The sequence below is a fragment of the Chelonoidis abingdonii genome, chromosome 3 (assembly GCF_003597395.2).
Source record: "Chelonoidis abingdonii isolate Lonesome George chromosome 3, CheloAbing_2.0, whole genome shotgun sequence".
In the NCBI taxonomy this organism is placed as follows: Eukaryota; Metazoa; Chordata; order Testudines; family Testudinidae; genus Chelonoidis; species Chelonoidis abingdonii.
The window spans coordinates 40832219-40857891 of record NC_133771.1 but is presented as its reverse complement, the minus strand read 5'-3'; the positions used below and the strand labels follow the sequence as shown (position 1 = coordinate 40857891).

The 25673-nt window shown below is 41.6% G+C and overlaps 1 protein-coding gene across 5 annotated transcripts in view; it reads right to left on the bottom strand.

The window, feature by feature from the left end:
* Positions 1 to 5528: 5528 nt before the first annotated feature.
* Positions 5529 to 25673, bottom strand: part of FBXO25 (F-box protein 25) — a 68690-nt gene continuing 48545 nt past the window's right edge. For 2 of the 5 annotated variants that reach the window (XM_032782673.2, XM_032782668.2), the window contains exons 9-11: positions 19703 to 19846; positions 13972 to 13998; positions 7202 to 8465 (exon numbers count right to left, since the gene is read on the bottom strand). In XM_032782673.2, the coding sequence (XP_032638564.1) occupies positions 8376 to 8465; positions 13972 to 13998; positions 19703 to 19846 (261 nt within the window). In that variant the 3' untranslated portion in view covers positions 7202 to 8375. Of the gene's footprint in view, positions 5856 to 5877; positions 6081 to 7201; positions 8466 to 13971; positions 13999 to 19702; positions 19847 to 25673 lie in introns of those variants that run through there. The other 3 variants (XM_032782670.2, XM_032782669.2, XM_075063702.1) reach the window with 3 other exon arrangements.

Sequence of the window (25673 nt, the reverse complement as noted above, 5' to 3'; positions counted from 1 at the left end):
CAAAGCCGTTTGTTAGCTAAGTGTTATTAGCAGAATGACTGAAAGACAATTAGACAAGTATATGTGCTTTACAAGAGAAAGGACATATATAGACTGTGTAGGAGATACAGCATGGCCCAAGAGTTAGACTGCGAGCCTGGAGTTCTAGTTTACTGCCCTACCTCTACTACTAACTGGCTCAGTTTACCCATCTTTAAAATAGGTATCATACCTCCCTATGGCTACGCCGACACTGGCACGCATGCTTGGATACTTGACTGTATGCATGCTCACTCATGTTCCCTTCCCGCTGCAGTTTGTCCACATACGTTGTGCTAGAAATGGATATAACACTACGTATATATGTATGCCTGCGTCCACACTGTCACGTGACATCAGCACTACCATTTCAGGGATGGTATCCCAGGATTTAGTGCATCACAAGGAGACACTCTAGGAACTTCTTTGCTTTGTGGTGTTGGTACTGTCCCCCCTCGACCTTCACATGCTTGCTTATGAGAGTTGCTGCTCACATGCCCCGCCTGCCAAACTGGGTGAAAGACATAGCAATTGGATAATGATCTGGTTTTGCTCCTGCTTCTTGTTGCGAGACAAATGTTTATGCAGCGGAGTAGATGATCGGCAACATGCTGGCTGGAATGTCTGACACATCCAAGGTGGCTGACTTTGAGGGTGAATGACAATTCATCTGGTTCCCAAGGTAGAGATGGTGAATGCTGGTATTGCCCAGGGTTGACCGTTGTGTCTGGTGCAGGAGAACCAGCATGGTGTCGTGGGATCACATCATTTTGGAACCCTGCTGTCACAGAGGGGGATTTTTTTTGTAAATATTTTGTATGAATATTGTGTACCTCAGTTTCCCCTATATCCTGCATTTTCCATCTAAAGGGGTGGAAAAAAAGGTGTTTACTCTCAGGCAGGCTACTGCACAGGTGTAGCTGATGTCTGGCTGTCTCGAGGTTTGAGGCCCATATCATCAGAGAGTCCATGAAGACAGTGGCAAAGCCAATCTCCAGGACATTTGCTACTTAGCAACTAAAGATCATGGATGGTCCATCCCCCTGCAGGAAGCCTGCTGCATTTGACCAGCTGGGAACAAAGGACTGAGGCAGGGACTGGCCTGGGAATTTGAACAAAGAGGACAGAGGGGGAGCCAAGGATGGTCCCTGCTTGGCTGAGACCCTTGGTAACCAGAATGGACCATGCTATAACTTTTTTCTCTATGCTAACCAAGGACTTTCTAGGCTGTGTTCCAGACATTTAACAAACCCTACCGCTTTTACAACGCTGGCTGAGAGTCACTGCAGATGCTGAAGGCAGAGGGCATTGCTGCCTTTGAGTGTAGAAGTATCTCTCAGGTGCCCATTTGAGGTGGACTCACTGACGGGAGCTCACTGTGTGAAGCAGGGGTGATGAAAGTGTGGAGGTTCAGTCCAAGGAAGCAATGAAGCAAAGTGGCTTACTCTAGTGAAAGAGTGAGATCCTAAGAGGGTCACACTGAAGGGACTGTTCCAGAGCACCATCCCTGACCCCTGGAATGACCAGCCATGGCATCAGAACTTCTGAATGAGGAACCAGACCTTCATGGCACTGTGTGAGGAGCTTGCACCACGACTCTAGTGCAAGAGATCTCGATTCAGGGAAGCCATACTGTTTCAGAAGTGGGTAGCTATTGCTGTATGGAAGCTGGCAACACCAGACAGCTGTCAGTCCATTGCAAACCACTTCAGAGTTGGAAATTTTGTTATCAGGGTCAGGATTGTGCTGGTTTGCAAGACAATTAACACGGATCTACCCATGGGTGGTTGCCATAAGCAGAGGTCCAGAACAAATAGCTCAATTACAGAGGATCAGGTTTCCAAACACTGTCATTGATAGTGCTCACATCCCAATACTGTGCCTGCCAAAAGGGGTGAGTATGTGAACCTAAATGGTTTCCATTCACTCGCTCTGCAAGGGTTAGTGGACCACAGAGTCAGATTCATCAGTTCCATTGTGGGAAACACTGGAAAGTTTCATGACGCCAGGGTACTGAGGAGATCAGGATTGTACTTGAAGAAGGAACTTTGTCTCACAAATGATATGGTTTTTTATGGCATGTCTGCACCAACTGTTATTTTGGGGGAATCCTGCATATTTGCTCCAACTTGGCTTGTGAAACCCCAACATAACTGAAGCTGGAAAAAGTGAATTTAGTTATAAACTCAATTGCTACAGAATGATTGTGGAATATGAGTTTTGTAGGCTGAAATCTCAGCGGTGCTGTCCATACAGGTCTGGATGCCAGTGTGGCCAATGACATTCATAGAACTGTTGCTTGCTGCACTCTCCCTAATGTTTGTGAAGGTAAAAGGAAGTGCTTGCCTCTTGTGTGGGCACAGGACAAGCTGGGTTTACAAACTCTGTACTTGCATGTTGATCCTGGGTCCCAGAAGTCAAGGGAAATCAGAGATGCCATATGTTCACATATCCTGGCACAGCAAGGAGGCAGAGGATGATGTCAACCTGTGCTGAGGAACAGTGTCACCCACTATGCAGCTGCTGGAAAAGCCCATGAGGAAGAAGAGGCTACGAAGGGTAAGATACATGTACTAACATTTTATGACATTTCTATAGTGTCTCAAGGGAAGACAGTTCCCTCCAAGTTACCAATTTGCGATTTCTTTTTTTTAAGGCTGGGCAACCTTTGGAGAACATAGCATGTTTTCAAGGTATCCAGGCTGAAAAGAAATGTGGCTTTCCACCTCTGTGGAGGAAACCTATGCCAGAGAGATGTTTCTGCTAAAGGGCAATGTTAGAGGGCTTTCCCTTCACACTCTCCCCTGGTTCTTGTCATGCGGACAGAAAGCAGAAGCCCAGAAGGCCGAAGTGTAGACAATGCAATGTTTATTGGGGTTAGTTTCCAGCGAACATGTGTTCCATAACTCTGATGCTGCAGAGCCTTGTTTCCGTGTTTCATTCCCCCCCCTCCTCAGGAGGCACAATTATACCTGAAATGCATGCCCAGAGTCCCACCCTTTACATTTTAGGGTCATGTTCCATTTTGGGTCTGGGGTCTTCATCCCACCTCTTTTGTACCCCATGGGAGGGGTAAGGCGTGAGGTTGTGCTCCGGGTCAGGGACAGGCATTTCTTTGGTCTGTTAGTGTTTTATACCTTCCCACCCCCCCACTGGTTGCTTGATTTTGCTTTGAGATAGGAGTTGAGGCAATCTTAAAGTGTGCTCTGAGTAACACTTTAACTGCTCTTATCTATTCCCATTGTACTAACAATTCCATCTGACTAGGCAGAAGCCCTTTGTCCTCTGTTTACACACATTAGTATCAGAGTATCAAAATTCTATTCCAGGCTAACAGACAGACCCATATATTAACAGGCACCTCTCTACATATTGCTGAATGGAGGGGTTTAGTCACCTACAACAATGGACCAAAATAATTTGCACCTCCACTGAAGTTCAAGATGCAGCTGGAGTTTCTGCTACACCAAAAGTTTACTGGAATATGCTTCCAAAACTGGGAGGCAAGTCAACTGCAAATAGACTATGTTCTCAGCTAGCATACGGAGCTTTGATGGAAAGGGAAATATGAACCATGAATAATACCCACCCCCTCTCATCCACCCTGGCATCACCACAAAATCTTGCCCCTGTGCCTGCTGAATTAAACAGAGAAAGAAAAAAAGATACAAGACAACTTTATTTTTGTTCCCTGACATTTCAAGTCAGCACCAGGTCACTCTTGCCTCTCCACTGCAAAGAGACACCCTCTTGTGTTTATGCAGCTGCCAGTTAGGATCCTGCTCTCAGCTGCATCAGCCCCATTTCATGCAGCATGTCTCAGTGTGGGGCAATGACAGGAGACAACAGAATTTTTACCATTCCTGAGTCTAAGTGAGAGAGGACTGTTGTGACTAACTTTTCCTCAGACAACCGAAAAGTGTTCTCTTCTCCTTTCTGGGCCTAACCCCCATCTGCCACCTCAACCCCTGCCTCCATTCTTGTGTGGTTTCTGTTTGTAAGGGGACAGTATGATCGGGCATGGCTGGGAGAAGAACTGAAACTGTATAAATCTTCCAAGGGAAAAAAAGACAGCTGTTGCTAACTTTAGACAAACCACTATAAGTTTTCTATAATAACCTATCCCCAACTGAGATTTTTCTAAACCCACTCCCTCTTCCTCTGATCCACACAGAACCAGGACCATCACTGCCTGCATGTTGGCTGAGAAATGAACAAAGATTGTTTGTTGATCTGCTTTACTTCTGCAAAATGCATAATAATTGCTAACTGGCAATCAGTAAAATCATTAATTTACAGCTGGGTTTTGCTCAGGGACCCTGTAAAGGTGGAAGTGGAGTGGGGAGCTGGACTTAAAATCAGGACTATAGCACCAGAGCAAGAGGGGATATTGTCAGGGAGGGTGAGGGAGTCCATTCTAACTCACCAGCCTTAGGTCCTGCTGTGGTTCAGGTTTGTTGGGGATGGGGTGCATGTAGATTTCATCAACCAGTTTCTCTGGGTAGAGTGGGCAGAATCACATGCTCCATGTCCTGCAAGTCTTCAAGGACCAACTCTGTGGTCCTTGTTGCCACCTCATCCTGGCCTCCACTGGCATCCCAGCAATGAGGCTGGCAGGGTTGGGCAGTGGTGCGGAAGGGAGGTTGTGTGCAACTTCAGGCTCTGCACTGGCAGCCCTGGACAGCATCTGGTCCGGCTCATCATAGAAGGGACATGAACGAGGAGCCTTCCCAGAGTGACTGTTGGAGTCTTTACTCTCCTGTACAAGAGCCTCACATGCTTCACGTGTTCCCAGCCCTGGGACAGAGTCTGCTGTTTGCCCACCTCCACCAGCCTGTTGCTCCAGGAGAAGTTGTGGAGGATGCTGTACCCCAATCATACACTGATTGGGGGCCAGGTGGCTGCTCTCAGAACAGGCTCCATGTTGATGTGCAGTGGAGAACTGTTCTAGTGGGGTCAGCACAGCTTGCGCCTACTGTTGAAAATGAGGCAACAGGGATCGTTATGGATAGGGTAAGGGACAGACAGAAAAGAGTTCAGTTCATTATGAGTATTGGAGGACTATTGAAATTCAGGTACATGCCCATTGCCTCTATCCACACAGCCCCCTGGCACACGTACAGGGCCATGCCACAGCCCATGATGGGTCCTTACATACATCCCTCAGGCATGGTAACAATCACCCTATACTTCGTTCAGCTATGTGTTTCCAGGGGTTAGCAGTGGAAAATAGGGGGCTTCTGGCATAACCATATGCATGAACATGTGCACAGTTACTAGTGATGATGTAACCTATGAGTATGAGATTTACTCAACGTTTGTTAACACACAGGGAACCTCAGCTGAAAGCACTAGACAAAAGTAACCACCTAGTATGAGCTCAGACAATCTGTGCAGTACTGTAGCAGGTGAAGTACTGTGAAACATTTAATATTTACTGTGCAATGCTCCAGAGCACATTTGTTATAATTTATGCTAATGTGCTAATCCAGGGGTTTCCAAACTTGGTTCGTGGCTTGATCAGGGTAAGCCCTAGCAGGCTGTGAGACGCTTTGTTTACCTGAGTGTCCACAGGTACAGCTGCTCGCAGCTCCCAGTGGCTGCGGTTCACCATTCCTGGCCAATAGGAGCTGCGGGAACTGGCACAGGTGCAGTGGAGTAATTGGAGCCCAAAGGTTATGTATGTATGGTGGTCTGTCCTGTAGAGGAGGTGGCAGCTGCATTCTGTACCAACTGGAGTCTCCGCCCAGAGTCCACATTCAGCCCCGCCTATAGCAACTTACAACAATCCATTCTGGAAGTGTTGAATGGACTGAGAATTTTAGGCAGATTCTGTCCTAGAGGGTAGAAGAAAGCAATTTTCACCATGTTCCTTAAGCTTTAACAATGAGTCAAGCAGGACAGAGTTTGCAGCACTTTGGCAAACCGGAACAGATGTCTTTGATGGAAGGAGAGAGAAGTGAACCTTAGTTTGATGTGTTTCCCTCTCCCAAGCAGCATCACTTCAAGGTTCCCAGATGGAGTCTGAGCCAGTTACTGATCTCCTGTGGGTATTGAGATAACTGTTGAAGAGAACTGGTTATATCACTACAAAATTAAATATGAAATAGGGTATGATAAGGCAGCAGAGGCAGCCATGCCATTATCTGTCCCAGGGGGACTGTAGATGTTAAAGTTAAGGTAGCCAGACCAACCCCTGGTGAAAGAATCATTAGTATAGCTGGGAGCAAGAGCTACTGCTTTATTACGGCCATGTTGTACGTCCTTGGACAAGTCACTTAACCTCTCTCTGCCTATGGTTGACCCAGTTGTAAAATGTAGGATAAGCTATAACTACAATCCCAGGACTGTGAAGCTTCAATAATGTGTATAAAGAGCTTTGAGAGCTGCTAACTACAGTGACAACCCCAACTGCTCACAAATCACAAGTGAGCCCCTGCCCTCCCCCACACTCATGAGAGTGGCTTACAAATCATGAGATTTCTTTTTAAAATTTATTTGAGGACTCTTATTTGACCTCTGATGTTGGAACCTTTTTGGTCCCATTTTCAAGCTTTTCTCCACAACTCTAAGGATAGAAAATAATTTTAATGAAAGCTGAGGTTCTGACTCCAGAAGCTGGGGCTTAGGAAAACATCACATGTCACAAGACTTGCAATAAGATCAAAAGAGTTAGCAATCCAGTAAATGCAAAAATAGTAAGCCTTGTTTCTTTACCATCAGATTCAGTTTCTTTAACGTTTTACTTGGGATGCCTGGAATGTAGACTCAGAACAAACATCAGCACAACCCCAAAACCAACTGCATCAAGGAGAGAGTCTTAGGAGCTCCACATTTGATTTTTATTTATTTAAGCTTTAGGGCAAAAAGGATTGTTACCTTTCACATCTCCATTGACAAGGACAGATCATCAGTATTAAACCCAGGGAAGAATAGTTCACTTACTGTGAAGAGCTAACTTTTCTTTTCAAGCACTTAAATATTCTCTCTTTCCCGCACAAGCCACTACTGCTAAAGCTCTGGCTCTGTTAAAATAACTTTAAAATGCTATGGGAACAGAAGATATATACACATTTTTCTAGTTCAGTTAGCAAATGCTAACCTGTATTGGTGACGGACACAGAAGCCAATGCTATAAGTTCAAACGGACTAATTTCTATATGCAAAAGAAATTACTAAAGCGTAATAGGTAAAACATGATTTATTACATTGTGTACAAAACTAGATTCAAAACAAGCAGTGTGATATATAATATGTTTTGTATTTTGTCTTTACATTACACAGTTGGTAAATGATCTCTCCAAAAAACTCTGTGAACTTTATTATTTTTTCCAATCTCTGGACAGCGCCCCATCCCCTTCTCTGTAATTTACTAAGTATAAGAAGATAGCTTCTTGCAGAATTCATGTCACTATGGGGCTAATCAGCAGAAGGTGCTCCAGATCAACAAGCTGCCTTTTAGTGCAAAGAATTTCCAGCTCAGAGCCTCATTTACTAGAACAATGTAATACCACCACTGTACTCATTTTCTGCATTGAAGCTTAGTAATGTGTTCTTTCTAAAAGTCTTTCTGCAACAGTTTAACACCTAACTTAAAATAAAAATTAAATCAAAATAAAAGACTGTGGTTACCATTGGAAAAACCCATCATTCTTCAGCAGCCACTGAACAGCCTCCCGTACTATTCAGGAAGTCTTTAAACAGGTTTGATGTGGTTAATAAAATACCTTTTAAGAAAAATAAATATTCTGCATAATATATGTACAGAGGTTGGTTTCCTTCATAAGAGGTTCAACAACAGATAATCACAACTCTATATTTTATTCACACACAAACTCACAATGATTAATGCCAACTTGGTAATGGACTTGATATTTATGAAGGAGTCCAAAAAGGAATCAGATGAATATTTATAAATGTGCAAATTAGTTAGTACTTGGAAAATGGTGGCATAAAAAGAGTGAAGGATTAAGACAAATTGCTTTTGGTCACTCCAAGAATAGCCCTTCCAACTCCTCTCTCCCCCAAGTCTCAATAGCCTTAATGAAATGTTAAATCAGTACAAAATGGATTTAAAGGCAGGACTAAAAATGTACTCTTTCTTGGAGTCAAAAGAGTCTGTTGTAGACATTTCTACAGAATGTGTCTTCTTTGGAGATATTTATTCCTATTCAGTTCATTTCTGCACACAAACAGCATTTGGAATACACCTCTCCAATTTTCCCCCTCCCTCCTAGGCATCCCTTTTTAGTATGAAGTACATTTAAAAAGATATTGCACACAAAGCATAATACATACTGCATGATTCTTCACAAAGAGGACCAAAAATAAAAACAAAATCAAGGCTATTGCACCTCTTAAAATTTGAAGAGATCAATGAAGTGCTGTGGAGAAACTGGCATGAAACAGGTGTCTGGATCATTGGCCGTGCAGGGATGCCCTGTATCCTAGTGAAATTAAAAGGAGGGGAAAAGGTTATTTTCTCCTTTAAAAAAATACCCACAAAAACAAAAAGCTGCTGAGCATTGATTTTAAAAGAAAAAAACTGCAAGAATTCACACCTCAGTTTTACGTTTTAAAAGACAAATTAAGTAGCTGGGCAACTGACTACACCAGTTTTTAAGTCACTGGCCTTGTGGGACTCTGGATCAAAGCCTACAAGGCCCTTACAGAGAAAAAATTGCCAAGAACATACAGTTACTTAGATTGTAAGCTCCTTGGGACAATGACCATCTCTTGTTATGTGTACACAGTGCCTATATAGCAACACAATGGGGCTCCAAGCCCTGACTGGGGTTCCTAGGCATTACTGTGGTACAAACAAGAAATCACAGCAGAACAAGCTTTTCCACATTCCCTCTCCTTTTGTCCCAAGGGCTTTTGGCCCTGTATAAAGCAGACAGAGACAGCCTGTACTCCAGCAAATTTACAACCTAGAAAGCAGAGAAGATGCACTGGGTGGTGCAGAGGAAATAGTTACCTTAGATCTTTAATTTAATTTTGCCTGGCTTCAGGCCTTAAGGAAAATGTGGGCTTTTATGATGTATATGAAATGGGAAGGGTGGGCAGGGGAGGGGGGAGACTGTACAGTGGAACGGGGATGACCCACCATGAACAGGAACATCATGGAAAGTAGGGGTTTGCAAGGCTGTTGCCACTGGAAGAGAGTAAGTGATCAGATCTATAGGCAGACAGTGGTGCGGGACTCTGAAGGCAAGGTTGAGAGGTTTAATCTTGATATGGGGGCCGGGGCAAAGCCAGTGGAGTGATTCAAAAAGGGAAATGATATGGTCTGATCAACCAACAAGGAGCATAATTTTGGCAATGACACACTGAATGGCTTAGAAGGGAAAGAGAGAAGTGCTAAGGCAGTGGTGGTGATGGTGGGGGTTGCATTAAAGGTCAGAGATGGCCTGGGGATGGATTATTATTTTAGTGATATGCCTAAACTCACTTTTGCGCAGATCATATATAGAGAGGAGAGAATAAATGGGAGAAGAACTGTAATTAGAGCTTCAGGATTGGCTACCATACATTACAATATTGGCTTCTCTCTCTCTCTCTCTCACACACACACACGGTATGGTTAACACTCTTAAGGCAAAGTGACTGGGGAAAGGAAATGGAGAGAAAACTGTAGGGACAGCTATATAAAAATAGCAGCATTTACATTTTATCAATCTGAATGACCACTTGTTTATCAAAAACGGCTGGTGAACCAATACGTTTTGGAGCAATATCATTCTTGGAGAATTGTACAATAGCACAACTTGTGTTTCTTTTTTCTTCTTCTTCCCTATATAATTATTTTTCCTATCTTCTCTCACTTTAGTGCTAGCTATGTGCTCAACAAGACAATGCCTGCCACAAACATGGTTACACGTGAAGAAACAGAAATCCCACAGACATCTGTTTCTTGTTTTCCTTTTCTTCCAAGTTGTTCCCTCCTCCCCCCGCCCCAACATTCCCCTTCTAGTATTAACTATTGAGAGGGCCAGGGATGTAACTTTTTTTTTTTTTTAAAGAAGTAAGCGCAGGAGCAATGTGGAACTTTACAAGTGGAAAATGCTGCAGAATCCGATTCTTCTTCTGCAATGGGCTCAAGTTCTAAAGAACCTCAGTGCTATTTCCTTTCCTCTTCTGCAAGAGAGGAAGTGGTCAAGTCACTGAACCCTACTTCAAATTGTTCCTCAGATCTGTTGGGAAGCTACAGCAGGAAACTCAGGGCTCTTCCCCTCTATAAATACCATGGATTGGAAGGAACCAGTTACAACATAGTTCTTGTGTTGGAGCTGGCTGTATTTGTAGTGGGGAAAAGGCCCTTTCTTGTGAATGCTAAGAGGCTTAAAAGACAGTGAGGATTCCACATACATCCATTTGGGAGAAACTCTCAAGGAGTACGTATTGCTTGTCATTTAGACTTTCAATAGCATTACTTCTGAGTTTTAAAGATTTAACTCTCTTAATGCTTCAGTGGTAAACTGTGGACAAAGAGCCTTGTGTGACAGCATGAATTGTAACAGGAGACAGGTGAAAGCAACTACTTTTATTGCTGATCCCCATGCTGCTTCTAAATCATAGCCAACAAGCTGTACTCTGTTAGTTTTTCCATGTCAACATTTCCTTTATCTTCTGAAAAATTACTTTCAGGAGAAGGATGATAGAAAACTGAAAACAAAAATTGTCAAAACGTATTAGTTATATAAAACTGGGCCACATCCTACTTTCCATGCTTTGAGCTGTAAGGAGACCAACATGCACACTTCCATGTAGTTTTTAAGAACTCCTTCCCTGCTATGGTTATTTTACTATTTTCTTATATTTTCACTGTGCCAACATAAAATGCAACAGCAGGGATCGGCAACCTTTGGCACTCGGCGTGCCAGGGTAAGGACCCTGGTGGGCCAGGCTGGTTTGTTTGCCTGCTGCGTCCGCAGGTTTGGCTGATCACAGCTCCCACTGGCCGCGGTTCACCACTCCAGGCCAATAGGGGAAGCGAGAAGCAGCGGCCAGCACATCCCTTGGCCTGCACCCCTTCCCGCAACCCCGTTGGCCTGGAGCGGTGAACTGTGGGCCAGTGGGAGCTGCAATCGGCCGACCCTGCTCGGCTTGGCTTGCCAGGGTGCTTACCCTGGTGAGCCGCATGCCAAAGGTTGCCGATCCCTGTGCAACAGCATTCAGAAGGAATGTGAGACGGGTGTGTTTTAAAGTTATGTGGATTTTGGTTAATATATCTTGCAAATACTCAACCATATACTAAGCATGCATAGAATGCCAGTCATACCTTCAATTTACCACGCATAATTCTTTTCAGTGATTAGATTCAATGAGTCTAAAATATCCTATCACAGGCTTGCCTAAATTTGGCACTTTAAAATGAAAGCGTTCATAACAGTGGAAAAATCATAGAAACTGGATCACTCCTCCTCCCCCCTGCTCCCGTCCTCCCCCCACTTACTGTATTTAGTTATTGGGGAAGATACAAGGTTGATGTCATTTCCCCCATGCCCTCCAACCCCAAACGCGCCCCCCCCCCACACATACAGAAGGAGGACAGCAGCGGAGCAAGCTTCCTATACTGCCTTGGACCTTATTCTAGGCAGAATATTTGTACTAAGGGTGAGGAGAGTGTAATTTGCACCCAATTCTCAGTTTCTCCGCAGATACAGCCAATTGTGACACTGGAGGAATGGTTGACAGAGCACCAGTTTGTTTTGCATATGGCATTTTCAGTCACTGACTTTTGTTCAGTACTGGACTGGTCAGAGTTTAAATTGGTGACCTCAAGTTGAAAGGCTCCGTCAATGCTATCCCACTGAGCCATCTGGTCCTGCTTTAAAACTGTTATTGAGAGCCTAGCCTCAGCATGAGGCTCTTGTACTGATGAAAAACATTCAGGATTTGAGTTAATTTTATGATTAAACGGTAACATCTCTTTTGTAACCTGTAACAACCGTTACCAAAAGGAAATGCTATAGCTGCAGTAAACACAAAGTCCTGAACGAGTCTGGACAGTGAGGTTAGTAAATATCTTAAAAGAATGTTCATAAAGCTCCTAAACACCTGCTTTTTAGTGTACTTGCTAGGTGTAACCATAAATCCAGTGTGTTGAGCAGGAAGGCTCAAAGAAGGTAAAAACACATTAAAGAAATCATACAGCCTCTACCATTAACATTACGCACTGCTGCTGTCAATGGAAGTATTTCACTGATATTTCAATGAGGGAAAAAAAGGAACTGTATTTCACAGAAAGCAAGAACTTAAAATGGAAGCTCTGAATTCAATTCCTTAAAACCTAGGTATGGAAGCACACATATATAGACACAATAGTACAAGCTAAGGATGAAGCATCCATTTTAAATGGGGATCTAGATGCCATGGAACTTTTGAATGGGAGAGTCTCATTCTATAAAAATAAAATACCTTAGTCTGAGTTTAAAGAAAAAAAGTGTTAAATGAGATTTTAAAATGAAGATCTATTTATGTTCCTTCTTTTGCTTACTGCATACGGACAGTCTGAGAGCAGGATGCTCTTTTAATGACATGGGAAACAGGGAGAAAAGCCATCAAAAAAAGCAAACATCTAACAATAAGGTCCCTAACTGAGCTGCCTTCAGAGACAGGGAGGAGAGGAGATGCTGCAGTCAGCAGAGAAAGATGCCAAGGACTTAGAACAGATGAAAGCTGAACCTCACTTATTCTCTTGAGAAGGGCTCTTCTAGAAACTGCTATGGTAAAGGAGCCTTTGTCCCTGAAAATCAGATACTGTAACTAGCCAACTAGCACCCACCTTCTCCCCATTGCCACCAGAACTAGATTCTTGGAGAAGAGTTAGTTGCGTTTCCCTACACAGTCTTTTGAAATGTAATTCTAAGGCATAGCCTGTCAGGTGGTGTCTGTTTTGCTCTTCACAACAGCATGAAAAACACCCTCTCAAGTTCCTCCTTTCAGTCAGGAAGAGAAGCTAAGAACAATCTCAACTAAAATCCATTTTTGTTTTTTAAACCCAGACAGCAATTCTACTATGGAAGAGCCTATGGATTTGAAGAGCTATGTGCATTTTTTTTTTAAATCAGAGGTAAGGCATTGCATATCCACTGGTGATTCTGAATGCTCTTGCTTCTGAGAGTTATTTTAATTTAAAATCTTGCTCATGCATAATGATTCACTTCCAATCAAATTTCAATAAATCTATTTAACTAGATCAAAATAAATGTAAGTTGAATGAAAATGTGCACTGTCTACAAGGAGCACCAAATGACAAATATAATTGTTTTCTTCCTCAAATTTCAGCTTAATTGCAAATTATGACATTCCCATGACAACGACAGGCCTACAGTGCTCTGTGTAATTCTTTTCTGTAAATTTCTCAATCAGAAAGCAATGTCCTAATTTCCTTTTCCTCCAATCACAGGAGGTCTCTCTTAAAAAAGCACAGTATTTGTAGAAGGTCTTCGAGTAAAACAGGTTAAAGTGTAATTAAATTATTCATTGGGGTAAAAGCAACTTCAGTACCTTTGTTTCAGACTGCAGACACACAATTCTGTGATGTTGCCTTTCCTGTTCTTAGATTTCAGTGCTGAACTAAATCCATTAGTGTGTGGAAACAGCCATTAATGCCTACTTTGTGCAAAATTTATCCTTAGTGTAAAAGGGCATCACTTTCTGAATTCAGTGACAGCTGCACCTGCTTACATCAGAGGCTGAATTTAGTCCCTTGAGCTGAAACAGTACAGTGAGGAACGCTGCAATAAAAATAGCAGCAACAACAACAAAAAGTGCAAACCTGAGGTTGGAAGATGACAGTATCTAACATAGTGTCAACAGCTGCAGGAATAGCTTGTTCTTATCCAGTCATGACAAACCGAAACAAATTACAACTGAACATCTTGTTCACTTCAACATTACAGAACCAGCACAGATAAAAGCAGGGATGAAACACACATGAAATACCTTGAGTAACAAAGCAAGGTGGTAGTCCTTGGGGATCATGAAGGAAGAAGCAGGAAGGAGTGCAATAAAGTAAAAGAGAGGAAACAGTAAGATTTATTGGACTGTCATTTAGAATAAGAAACTTAGTACAGGATTTTGATTATTATTCACCACAGGAATATTCTGCAATAGATTACTTTAATCTGTTGGAAAACAAAGCCCACAAACTACAGCTAAAACTCAGAGGAGCAAGATCATCATCTGCTTGAAATAGCTTTTAGTCACGTGTACTGCTTCAATGATCTGCCTACCGTTGAAAAAATTACCATTAAAGAAGGACAAATACTCCATCATTCTTGTCCATCTCTAGACCTGCTGAAATGTATCATCCAGTTAGCAATGGAAGAAATTTACCCACATTGGTGACACCACATAATAATGTGGAAGAGTTATGATATAAACAAAAAGTGCTCACAAAAATGCATCACTTAATAGTACTAGATGTCAGCATTTTCACTCCACTGAGTAATTATATATTTAGTCTATATTAAAAATGAACATCAGTCTTTTTTTGAAAAATGACTTTTCAAAGTGTCATTTGAGGTGATGAGTGTGTGCTATATTCATTTTCTCTTTCAATATTAAAGAGTATAACATGTTCTTTTATATATTACCACACCTCCTATGAAGTAGGTAGTAATGGTTTTCACTGCTGTATGTACGTTTTCTATGATCATTTGTTTTAAAGGAATGCCATCAATAAAAAAAAAAACCCTATACATTTGCTGTCCAAAGGTTTTTTAAAAAACTCTTACTGTTACAAACAACAGCTAAGATTACTAGAACTGAATGACTGAAAAACTGAAAAGTGAGAAATCATTTTCTTTACTGTATGTGTCACTGCTTTCATGTATAGTCAGACATTCCCCCTTTTGTGTGAGTTTTTCACATAACAGGAGATAAAACAACTTTAAAAAAAAAAAAAAAAAAAAAAAGATAGGAAAGGAACTGTAAAACTAAAATAAAAAAGAGCAAAGTCTCCAAAATTACTTTAACTTTGCAAAAATTGACCAGCTTTTGAATTATAGGTATTCAATTAAGAAAATATCTTCCTTTATTTTCTTCATAGTATGTAATTTAACAAAGTGTAAATGTCTTATCAGTCCCACCCCCATGTAAAGTAACTAGCTAACGTTTTTCCTTTAAAAAAAATGGAAATTTTAAATCAAACATTTAGAAAGTGTCCAAAAGTATTGTAAAGGATCAAGTTTCAGTTTGGAAAATATAGGTGTTAATTACAGATACTACACTTCTACCCCGATATAATGCGATCTGATATAACGCGGGTTCGCATACAACGCGGTAAAGCTCTGACACGCTGCTCTAAGTAGCGCATTAAGGGTGCTGGGCCAGACCAGGGCCAAGGGGGGCAGGAGCTGTGGGAGGGCACTTTTGGGGGCCCTGCAGTCCCAGAGTGGCCCGGGGGATTAGTAGGGGGCCGGGAGCAGCCCGCTCTGCTTCCCTCGCCCCGGCCTCAGCCGTGTCGCTCGGGAGATGGGGTTTGGGGGAAGAGATCTCCCCGCACTCACCAGCAGTGGTGAAAGCGGAGCAGCCTGGCCCCAGCCTGCTCCACTCTGCCAGCTCCCAGCTGCAGCTCTCCACTTCCTGCCGCAGGTGAGTACGGTGGACGTCCTTTCCCCAACCTCCCCGTGGTCAGAGCAGTCAGGGGACAGGGGATTGGGTAGCAGGTGGGGTTCTGGGGGTGATTAGGGATGGGGGTCTCTGTTAGGGGCGGTCAGGGAACAAGGAATGGAGGGGGAAGCAAGTTTGATATAATGCGGTCTCACCTATAACATGGTGAGATTTTTTTTCTCCCAGGGACCATGTTATATTGGGGTAGAGGTGTATAATGATATTAGTCAACCACTGTACTGTGAGCATTTTATTGACACCAAGTTAAAACCATGTACCACACTAAACCCTAACAGAGGGTTTATCACAACTAGGTTTACTATCATTAATATATTTAAACTGGTAGACATCTTTTTCCAAAGAGCACAAAGGCTCCTCAGAGATGACAGGCACAGAAGTTTCATTTCCCTTGGTTGATTTCTCTTTTTTTGGTTAAAAAGCTTGTGAAAGGGTCAGAGCAAGGAGGCAATTCAGGCTCTACGTTGATCAAGCCTTTGGTATCTCTGCCAACAAGGGTGCCAGTTATAGTGTAGAAATAATCCATTTAGAAAGAATTAACACCACTAATTATTTCAGCAGTGTCAAACATTCCTTAGATGGTATTGATGTGGTTCACATTCCAATGCTGTAGAGGAGATAAACCTCCATATCTCATCACTAATCCCAAAACACATCCATGCTTATTCTACACCAGAAGTCATAATTCTATCTGATATCACAATCAATTGCTATGGAGGTGATTATGGTGCCACAAAGATTACTAAATTTGCATTTGGAGATATGCGTTTATTAACTCTGCAGCCATACCACTTCTACTAGATCCCTCAAATCAGCAGGATCAGGCAAGGTCACAGTACTGGAATGGTAATTCAGTCTTCTCAGCGTATGCGCAACATGTCTCAGGTGACACGTGACTAGGATTCATCACCGAATTTGGTCCTCTGGTTGGATCATTAGCTTCTCCGGCTTGGGCTGAGTACTGACTGGGAGTGTAACATGAATACTGATACATGCTCCCCGGTAATTCAGTAAGTGCCCTCTTCTCCCATGCTCAGTGCTGAACCAATAACACACAACAAAGTTTTGAAGTGTGTGTGTGTTCGTGTGTGTGTGTGTGTGTTCGTTCGTTCTGCTCCAGCTACCATCTTTTGGATGATGTACACCAGAGATTCTGAGTCACTAGCAATCCTACTACACTTCCTACAAGAAAAAGGTATTAGCCTGGGTACACTGGCCATACCCCTGGTTGGAAGAGGAATAAAAACGGTACACAATACACAGAAGACACTCAACTTTACAGCACCTTCACATCAGACACAAACAGCACATTCTCCCAGCTACCCAACAGCTCAGCTGACATCAGCAACTGGAGGAAATGCAGCTGGCTGAAGCAGAATCCTGGAAAGACTGAAATGATGCTGGTGGAATGACAGAAACACTCCAAAGAACTCACCATTTTTACATCATCACCATCTTCCTTTGAGGGCATCTGCTTTCATATAGTTCTAGTTCATAGCCTCAGTGGCCATTTGGCCTGTGGAGGCCAAAACTGCCACTGCTACAAAAAGCTCCTTCATTCATAGTTGGTGGGAAACCTTTCAGATTTAGCCACGGTGTCCAATGATTGGCATGTTCATCACCTCCAAGCTTGACTATTGTAATTCTCTGAACCCAAGTACAAAACCATCAAATAAAAAAGCTACTACTAGTTCAGAACACAGTAGCTTCTCTGCTCAGCTACAGTGGTGGCCCGGTGCTCTGCCTCCTGTTCTTGCTCCCCTTGGATTCAAGGTTTTCATCCTCCTCTTCAAATGTCTTGATGTGACTGTCACAAGTTACCAACAAGACCTCTCCATCCTGCATGATCATGACCTCCCATGAAACCTACATTCCAGTGGAACTTGAAACAAAGTGAAACATTCAGAAGATGCAGGTTTTTTGCCCATTGGCCCATGGATTTTGAACCTGTTCCCTCATGAGATCAGAGTGCCAACAAACTTCAGTACCTTCAGAACCAAATGCAAACACCCCTTCTTTGACCTAGCCACCTTAAGATAACGCAATAATAAAAAGTCCCACCAGAACAGAATTAGTAGCACTAAGCTGAGCTGTTAGACCACTTTGCATAGAGAAAGAATTAAGTTCCCCACTACTGGCAAACTTTAACAATTATCTTAAAAGTTGAAGTTTTTTGTCTCATTCCCATATCCGCTTTTTCTGAGAGCCTGAAAATTAAAGCCACTCCTTAATTTGAGAAGTTTAAAAACTGTCTGAAAATCCACAGTCAGCCCAATCAAACAACTCACTTCTGTATATGAAGTCTTGCAACAGCAATCACTAGTGCTAGTGCCACCATGAAATTATTGTTACTCCTGCCTTGGAACTGATCTGTCGAGCAGCACTTAGAACTCCTATCACAGGAGGAAGGAATCAATAAGTACACTTGCATGGAATACTCCACAATTCTTAGTATCTAGTCATTCTAACCATGTACGTGGCATTTCTGCTTCCTCCTATACTCCCCCATGATCCTTCAGCTTAAGTTCTGGACTCCTAAGAATACCACAAAACTGGTCATTCCCAGCATTAAATGCATGAAAAACACTCTGAAGCACAACAGTTAGCAAACATTTGAATAGAGACAAAATGTCAAATAGTATTCGGTCATCCCCTTATACAGGAATACCCCAACAACAAAAGCCTTTAGAAATTAGAAAGGGAACTAGTATACACAAGAACTAAAAAATCCAACTCTCTCCTAACTGCATCGTTATGTCACTAGCAGCATTTTGTCAAGGGGAAACTGTCTCCTACTGACCAGGCAGCAAGTTACAGGACAGAGTCTACTGCAATGGACAACTTTTATTCCCTAGCAAACCTTTATCAGAAGTGCAAGAACTATACATCAATACGTTGCCTAGACTTTTTTAAAGCAGAAGGCTATACTGACTGCATGTTTTTGTACTGCTGATTTAATTAGGATCTGCAGGTACAGACAAGATAACAAGGATATTCACATTCAGAACGACATGATTCATACATTGCTATTGGCATACATACTATTACTCCTCACTGGACAAATTACAAAGTCATGCAGAGGATCCATAGTCACACAAGAAGAATAATCATCTTTCGGAGGAGAGTGAGGGAAGAGCAGAAAAGGAATCTTACACAATCTTGCTTTCATGTAAATGTCTTTAGAATTTCACAATAATGGAAAAGGAACAAAATATTATGTATAAAAGCAAAATGATTTCTCAGGAGAAGATTTTTCAAGGTTTCCAAGCAACTCTTTCTTCTTATTTTCCATTTGAAATCATAATCTACTGTAGTCTTTGGGTTGCAAATTGAAGTCAGTCAGAAAGAGGCATCTAATCACTTTTCCAGCCATCAAATGTTAAACCAAAATAGGCTTATTATGACTTCAGGTGAGAGTTAAGAAGCAGATTGCCCTGGAGAAACAAAATCCTCCTTCAAGGACAAATATACTTAATACCAAAGAGCAAGATAAGGGAAAACACAAAATTCATGTTTAGAAAGATCTTTTTAAATATGTTCTTCAGTGCATTTCACAAGACACAGCTGGTTATTAAATCATGTAAAATATTACATCACGGCTGTGGAAATACTGTGGTAAAATGTTTTTACTATTGATCCTTTTTACTGGCTGCCATAATGTTGAAGTTAGTCCTCTGCCTGCTTCCTCCTCATCCCTGAGCATTTGTGCATTACAGCTGTCTAACGAAAAGGCTGCTGGAAGGTAGGGAGTAACACTCTTCTCTTCTTTCTTTATAAAGGCACAGAATATCAATTTCTGGTACAGATTTAAAAACTAAATATAGCACGGAACTGAACTTTTGATTTTTCATTTCGTCTGGAATCCTCTTTTGGAACAACACACCAAGCTCCATAGGTTTACTTAGTTTGATTTAAGGCCCAATTACTTTCCAGCTGAGATGGCACAAAATTATGCAACACTAACATTTTCCCTGTCAACTATATTTTTTTCAGTAGCTAACTGTCAAAGTATTTTCTAATGTTATACATTGCCAGTTCTTACCTTCCAAAACAGAATACTACAATGTCGACAAAACTGTAATGTGTCCCCATATTGTTCCTTTATTGGATAACATTTCTGAAGTGCAAAGTACATCAACTTCCAGTCAATGTGACCTTTTTCTGACAGGATCAAATGCCTACAGAACTGGACATAAAATTAATATTTTTCTTTAAATTGTTAGCAGAAAGTAATCAAGTCAATCAAAGGCTGAAGTATAAAATAATAGTTCAATATCAATTATTTTATAATGGGGGCTCTCTCAGGCTAACATTCTGACTCATATACACAACTTCATGGAATGTCAACTTGAAACTCTGAAGCACAGTTTTAGAAACCCATCCATATAACGGTGATTTATACCATATTCTAGTCCATAACCCTCTAAATATTTGAGACCTTTCCAATGAAACTAAATTAGGTAGAACAATACAAAACGGAAAATACAGATTTGTTAGGCTACATTGGGCCATACTCATAATTGGGGCAACTCCATTGACTTGAAAGGGCCAAGTTAATAATTCTCTTGTTGCATACAAGTACTATTTTAAGAGTTATATAGAAAAAATATTGCACTATTTTCTTCACTTCTAAACTGATGGAAGATGATGATGAATTACAACTAGTGGCTTATTGTGAGGACAGTAGCTGTAAAATACTCCCCTGTAAAGTACAGACAAAGCAACCAAGGCGTTAGACTTTATAAATGGGGCCTTAGGCTACATATTTTTCACAATTAAGATATTTTACACAACTATTACTAGAACCTTAAATAATGTTTTTCTTTTAATTTTGAATAAATGCATGTTAGTCTTACTTGCACATGCTTTGTATATCCTTTTTGGAAGCATGGAACACTGAAGCACATGGACAGATGTACTGCCCAATTTTTCCAAGCAACAGTGCAAGAATCCTTCAAATCAATATGGTTTCTACTAGCGTATTGAGAAGACAGCAGAAAATACTGGAACATGGTAAAGATTAAAGTCATTGCTGCTTGTAAAGTGACATATTTTTAACTTGAGGCAAATTACAATTTAATAGCCCCCCAAAACCCTATAGATTCAGTTATGTTATTAGTCCACTTAAAGCTGCTTGGAAACTCAATGTTAGAGTTCAGAAAGACTTTTTTTTTTTTGAAGTATTTTTACACTAGTATTTAGAGATCCTGTATCTGACATGTTACACTGATGTGCTGGAGTGATTTTTATTTCTTATATTATCTTAAGATAACAGCTTCCTCTCCAGCCATTGTGATTTTTGTTCAGAATCCTTCTCCTCTTCAAAATTCCCTGACTTTGTACATCAAATTCAAAATGCTCATCCCCACCCTGCCTACTTCTCAGCTATTGTTCTTCCTATGCCTGCTCCCATAGCCTACATTTCCCCCAAATCACCCTCCTAAGCTCTCCTTTGGCATACTATTTCTATTCCCCTGATGCCATGTCAGTTTGGGACTCCTTCCATTCCTCTCCTTGAGAAACAATTACCATTTATGTATTAGTTAAGATCCATTTTGACCTCAGTGCTATATAGTCAATAAAATAAAACCATTTTGCCCCAAAGAGTTTACAGTCTTAAAGCCAGAGGAGACAGGATGGGATATGCTGGGCAACTCAGACGATGAAATGACATTTAAAATCAATGTTTCTTGTGAGTATGTGGAATTAGCAAGTCTTTAGAACCACTGTCTCTATTCAAGCCCCAACTTAGAATGATTCTATGAAGATATTCACATTAATATCACCTTGCTGGATTACAAACAATCTCAAGACAGTACAGATTTTTTATCAGAGATAATTTGTTGTGGCCAAGTTGTATAATTCACTGAATTTAGTATTTTTTGAGGTAGCATTGATGCCTTCTTTGATGCTTTGAATGGCAGAGAGCACACTGATGGCATTCAAGGAATACAGTAATAATAATGTGGGACTTTATCCTAAAAGAATAAAATATTGGTACAATTGGATTAGCTCAGCCCAATGATTACAGAACAATTTCTGGTCAGCTCATCACCACGATATTTGCAAGAGTGCCACCTGGAAAACACCTCTCTCAAATCTTCACAAAACAGTGGCCATGCCTACCTCACGCTTGCAACTTCTTTAGAATCCTAGAATTTCCTGTAGTGGAATATTTACTATTCATCTGATGAGGCCCTCATTCTTGCTCTCTGTATCTCTTGATATCTATTTTCAAACAGTGTGCACTGTATTTTGTACATATATTCAACATTAGGTAGTTTACTAGCTCAGTGTTTGTATAAAGCCATGAATGGTCAGACATGAAGTTCTACACTATTCTCCTCTTTGACTATTAGGAATGGAAGGAGGGTTAGTTTTTCTAAGTTTGGTCTAAGGCCTTAGAGTTCACCCAATGTAACAGAATGAGGCTATTCTGACTCACTTCCAACCAGTAATGGAATTTCTTTGACAGTTGTTTGGAAAGCAGTTCTTAAACTCTTAGCCTTGTGTGTTAAAGGGCAAGGGTGTGTGTGTAGACACACACACACACACACACCCCATTACTGAGGGTTTAAAGAATGGGTAGGTTAACATAACAACATAAAATGTCCATACTGTTAGACCAAAGGTCCATCCGCTCAGTATCCTGTCTGCAGACAGTGCAATGCCAGATGCCCCAAGAGGAATGAACCTAACAGGTAATGATCAAGTGATCTCTCTCCTGCCATCCATCTCCACCTCTCGACAAAGAGGCTTAGGGACTCCATTCTTACCCATCTAGCTAAAGCATTAATGGACTTATCCTCCAAGAATTTATCTAGTTCTCTTTAACAATGTTACAGTCCTAGCCTCACAAAAGTCCTCAGGAAAGGATTCCAGCAGTTGACTGCGCGTGTGCTGAAGAAGAACTTCCTTTAATTTGTTTTAAACCTGCTGCCCATTAATTTTATTTGTGGCCCTAGTTCTTATATTATGGGAACAAGTAAATACTTTTTCTTATTCACTTTCTCCAGCTCATGATTTTATATCACTCGTGATTTATATACCTCTATCATATCCTCCCATAGTCTCCTTTTTTCTAAGCTGAAAAGTTCTAGCCTTTAATCTCTCTCACATGGGCCTGTTCCAAACCCTAATCATTTAGTTGCCCTTCTCTGAACCATTTCTAAATGCCAGTATATCTTTTTGAGATGAGGAGACTACATCCGTATGCAGTATTCAAGATGTGGGCGTACCATGGATTTATATAAGCAATAATAGTTCTCCGTCTCTTCTCATCCCTTTTTAATGATTCCTAACATCCTTTTGCTTTTTTGACTGCCACTGCACACTGTGGGGAGGTCTCCAGAGAACTATCCACAATGACTCCAAGATCTCTTTCCTGATTAGTTGTAGCTAATTTAGCCCCCATCAAATTGTTATGAATAGTTGGTTTATTTTCCCATGTGCATTACTTTACATTTATGCACATTAAATTTCATTTGCCATTTTTTGCCCAATCACTTAGTTTTGTGAGATCTTTTTGAAGTTCTTCACAGTCTGCTTTGTCTTATTAACTATCCTGAGCAGTTTAGTATCATCTGCAAACTTTGCCACCTCACTGTTTACCCTTTCTCCAGAGCATTTATGAATAAGTTGAATAGTGGTCTGGGAAACACCACTAGTTACCCCTCTCCATTCTGAAAATTTACCATTATTCCTACTCTTTATTCCCTTCTTAACCAGTTCTCAATCCATGAAGATCTTCCTTCTTATCCCATGACAACTTGAATTTACATTAGAGCTTTGGTGAGGACCTTGTGAAAGGGCTTTCTGGAAATCTAAGTACACTATTGTCCACTGGATCCCCCTTGTTCATGTTTTTGTTGACCCTTCAAAGAAACCCCAACAGATTAGTAAGATATGATTTCCTTAAAGAGACACATGTTGACTTTTGCCCAACAATTTATGTTCTTCTATGTGTCTTGACAATTTATTTTACTATTGAATCCTGTCACCTATAGACTAACAGACGTTTGGCAGCCGTAGCTTGTCGTGGGTAATACCCACTTCGTCAGACGCAGGTATGGAAATTTCCAGGGGCAGGTATATATATGCTAGCAAGCAAGCTAGAGATAACGAGGTTAGTCAGTCAGGGAGGTGAGGCCTGTTCTAGCAGTAGAGGTGTAAAACCAAGGGAGGAGAAACTGGTTCTGTAATTGGCCAAGCCATTCACAGTCTTGTTGAGTCCAGAGCTGATAGTTGCAAATTTGCAAATGAACTGAAGCTCAGCAGTTTCTCTTTAAGTCTGTTCCGAAGTTTTTTTGCTGCAGGATAGCCACCTTAAGGTCTGCTATAGTGTGGCCAGGGAGGTTGAAGTGCTCTCCTACAGGTTTTGATTGCCATTCCTGATATCTGATTTCAACAACTTCCACCCCAACCTCAACCTCAGCCTGACCAATCTACACAGGAGATCCACTTTCAGACACCACGGTGCAAGACTAAGTGATGGTCACATTAACACCACTCTATATCAAAAACCTACCGGCGCTACCCTACTTCATGCTTCCGCTTCCATCCTGGGCACAATCACACGATCCAATTGTCGCAGCCAAGCACTGAGGTACAACCGCATCTACCTACTCCCTCGACAGAGACAAACACCTACAAATTCCACCAAGCATCTCAAAACTACAATACCCGCCGAGGAAATTAGGAAACAGACAACAGAGACCAGAACGTGTACCAGAAGCCTCCTACTGCGCACAAACCCAAGAAAGAACCAACAGACTCCACTGGCCATCACTTACAGCCCCCAGCTAAAACCCCTCCAACGCATCATCAGGGACTACAACCCATCCTGGACAATGATCCCACACTTCACGGACTTGGTGGCAGGCCATCCTTGCCCACAGACAACCTGCCAACCTAAACGTATTCTCACCAGCAACTGCACACCGTACCAAGTAACTCTGCTCAGGAACCAATCCATGCACAAACCCGATGCCAACTCTGCCCACATATCTACACCAGCGACACCATCATAGGACCTAACCAGATCAGTCTCAATACCATCACTGTTCATTCACCTGCACGTCCACCAATGTAATATACGCCATCATATGCCAGCAATGCCCCTCTGCTATTACATCGTCCAAACTGACAATCACTAACGGTAAAAGGATAAATGGACACAAATGAGATATCAGGAAATGGCAAATACAAAAACCTGTAGGAGACACTTCAACCTCCCTGGCCACACTATAGCAGACCTTAAGGTGGTATCCTGCAGCAAAAACTTCAGGACCAGAACTTCAAAGAGAAACTGCTGAGCTCAGTTCCATTTGCAAATTTGCACACTATAGCTCTGACTCAATCAAGCGGTGAAGTGGCGTGCCAATCAGACAGTTCTTCCTCCCTTGGTTTTCAACACTCTCTACCTGTCTAGAACAGGGCCTCACCCTCACTGACGAACTAACCTCATTATCTCTAGCTTGATGCTAGCATATATATACCGCCTGGAAATTCTCCACTACCTGCGTCTGATGAAGTGGGTACACTCCACAATGGACGCCCCAAAAGCATCTTGTAGTCATAAGTGCCCAATTCCCCTGCCAACAGACGGTAACACGCTACCCCACTTGATCTTTTATTTTTCATTGAGTTGGTGTAAAACTATACTTATTACCGTCCTGTAATTGGGTCAACTCTCTCGTAGAATGTTTATTAGCTACTCGTTGATTAGATCTTCTAGCTCTGGGTACAGAAAGCTGATTTAAAGGACACGGCTTACAAACAAATTTATAAGTCCGATACGATTTTCAATTGCATATATCTTTTGCCAGAACTCCTAGGTAGGCTCCAGTGACTTGTACTCTTAGTGTTATCTCAAGTTATGTTCCAAACCCCCTCTAATAACACTTACAATCTGTAGACAAACTTGTCCTCAGTGAATTGTTCGCTCACAAAGGCACAAGCCTCGAAGGTTTTATGGAATCTTCTACACATCTCGCAGCCATCGAAGCTGATAA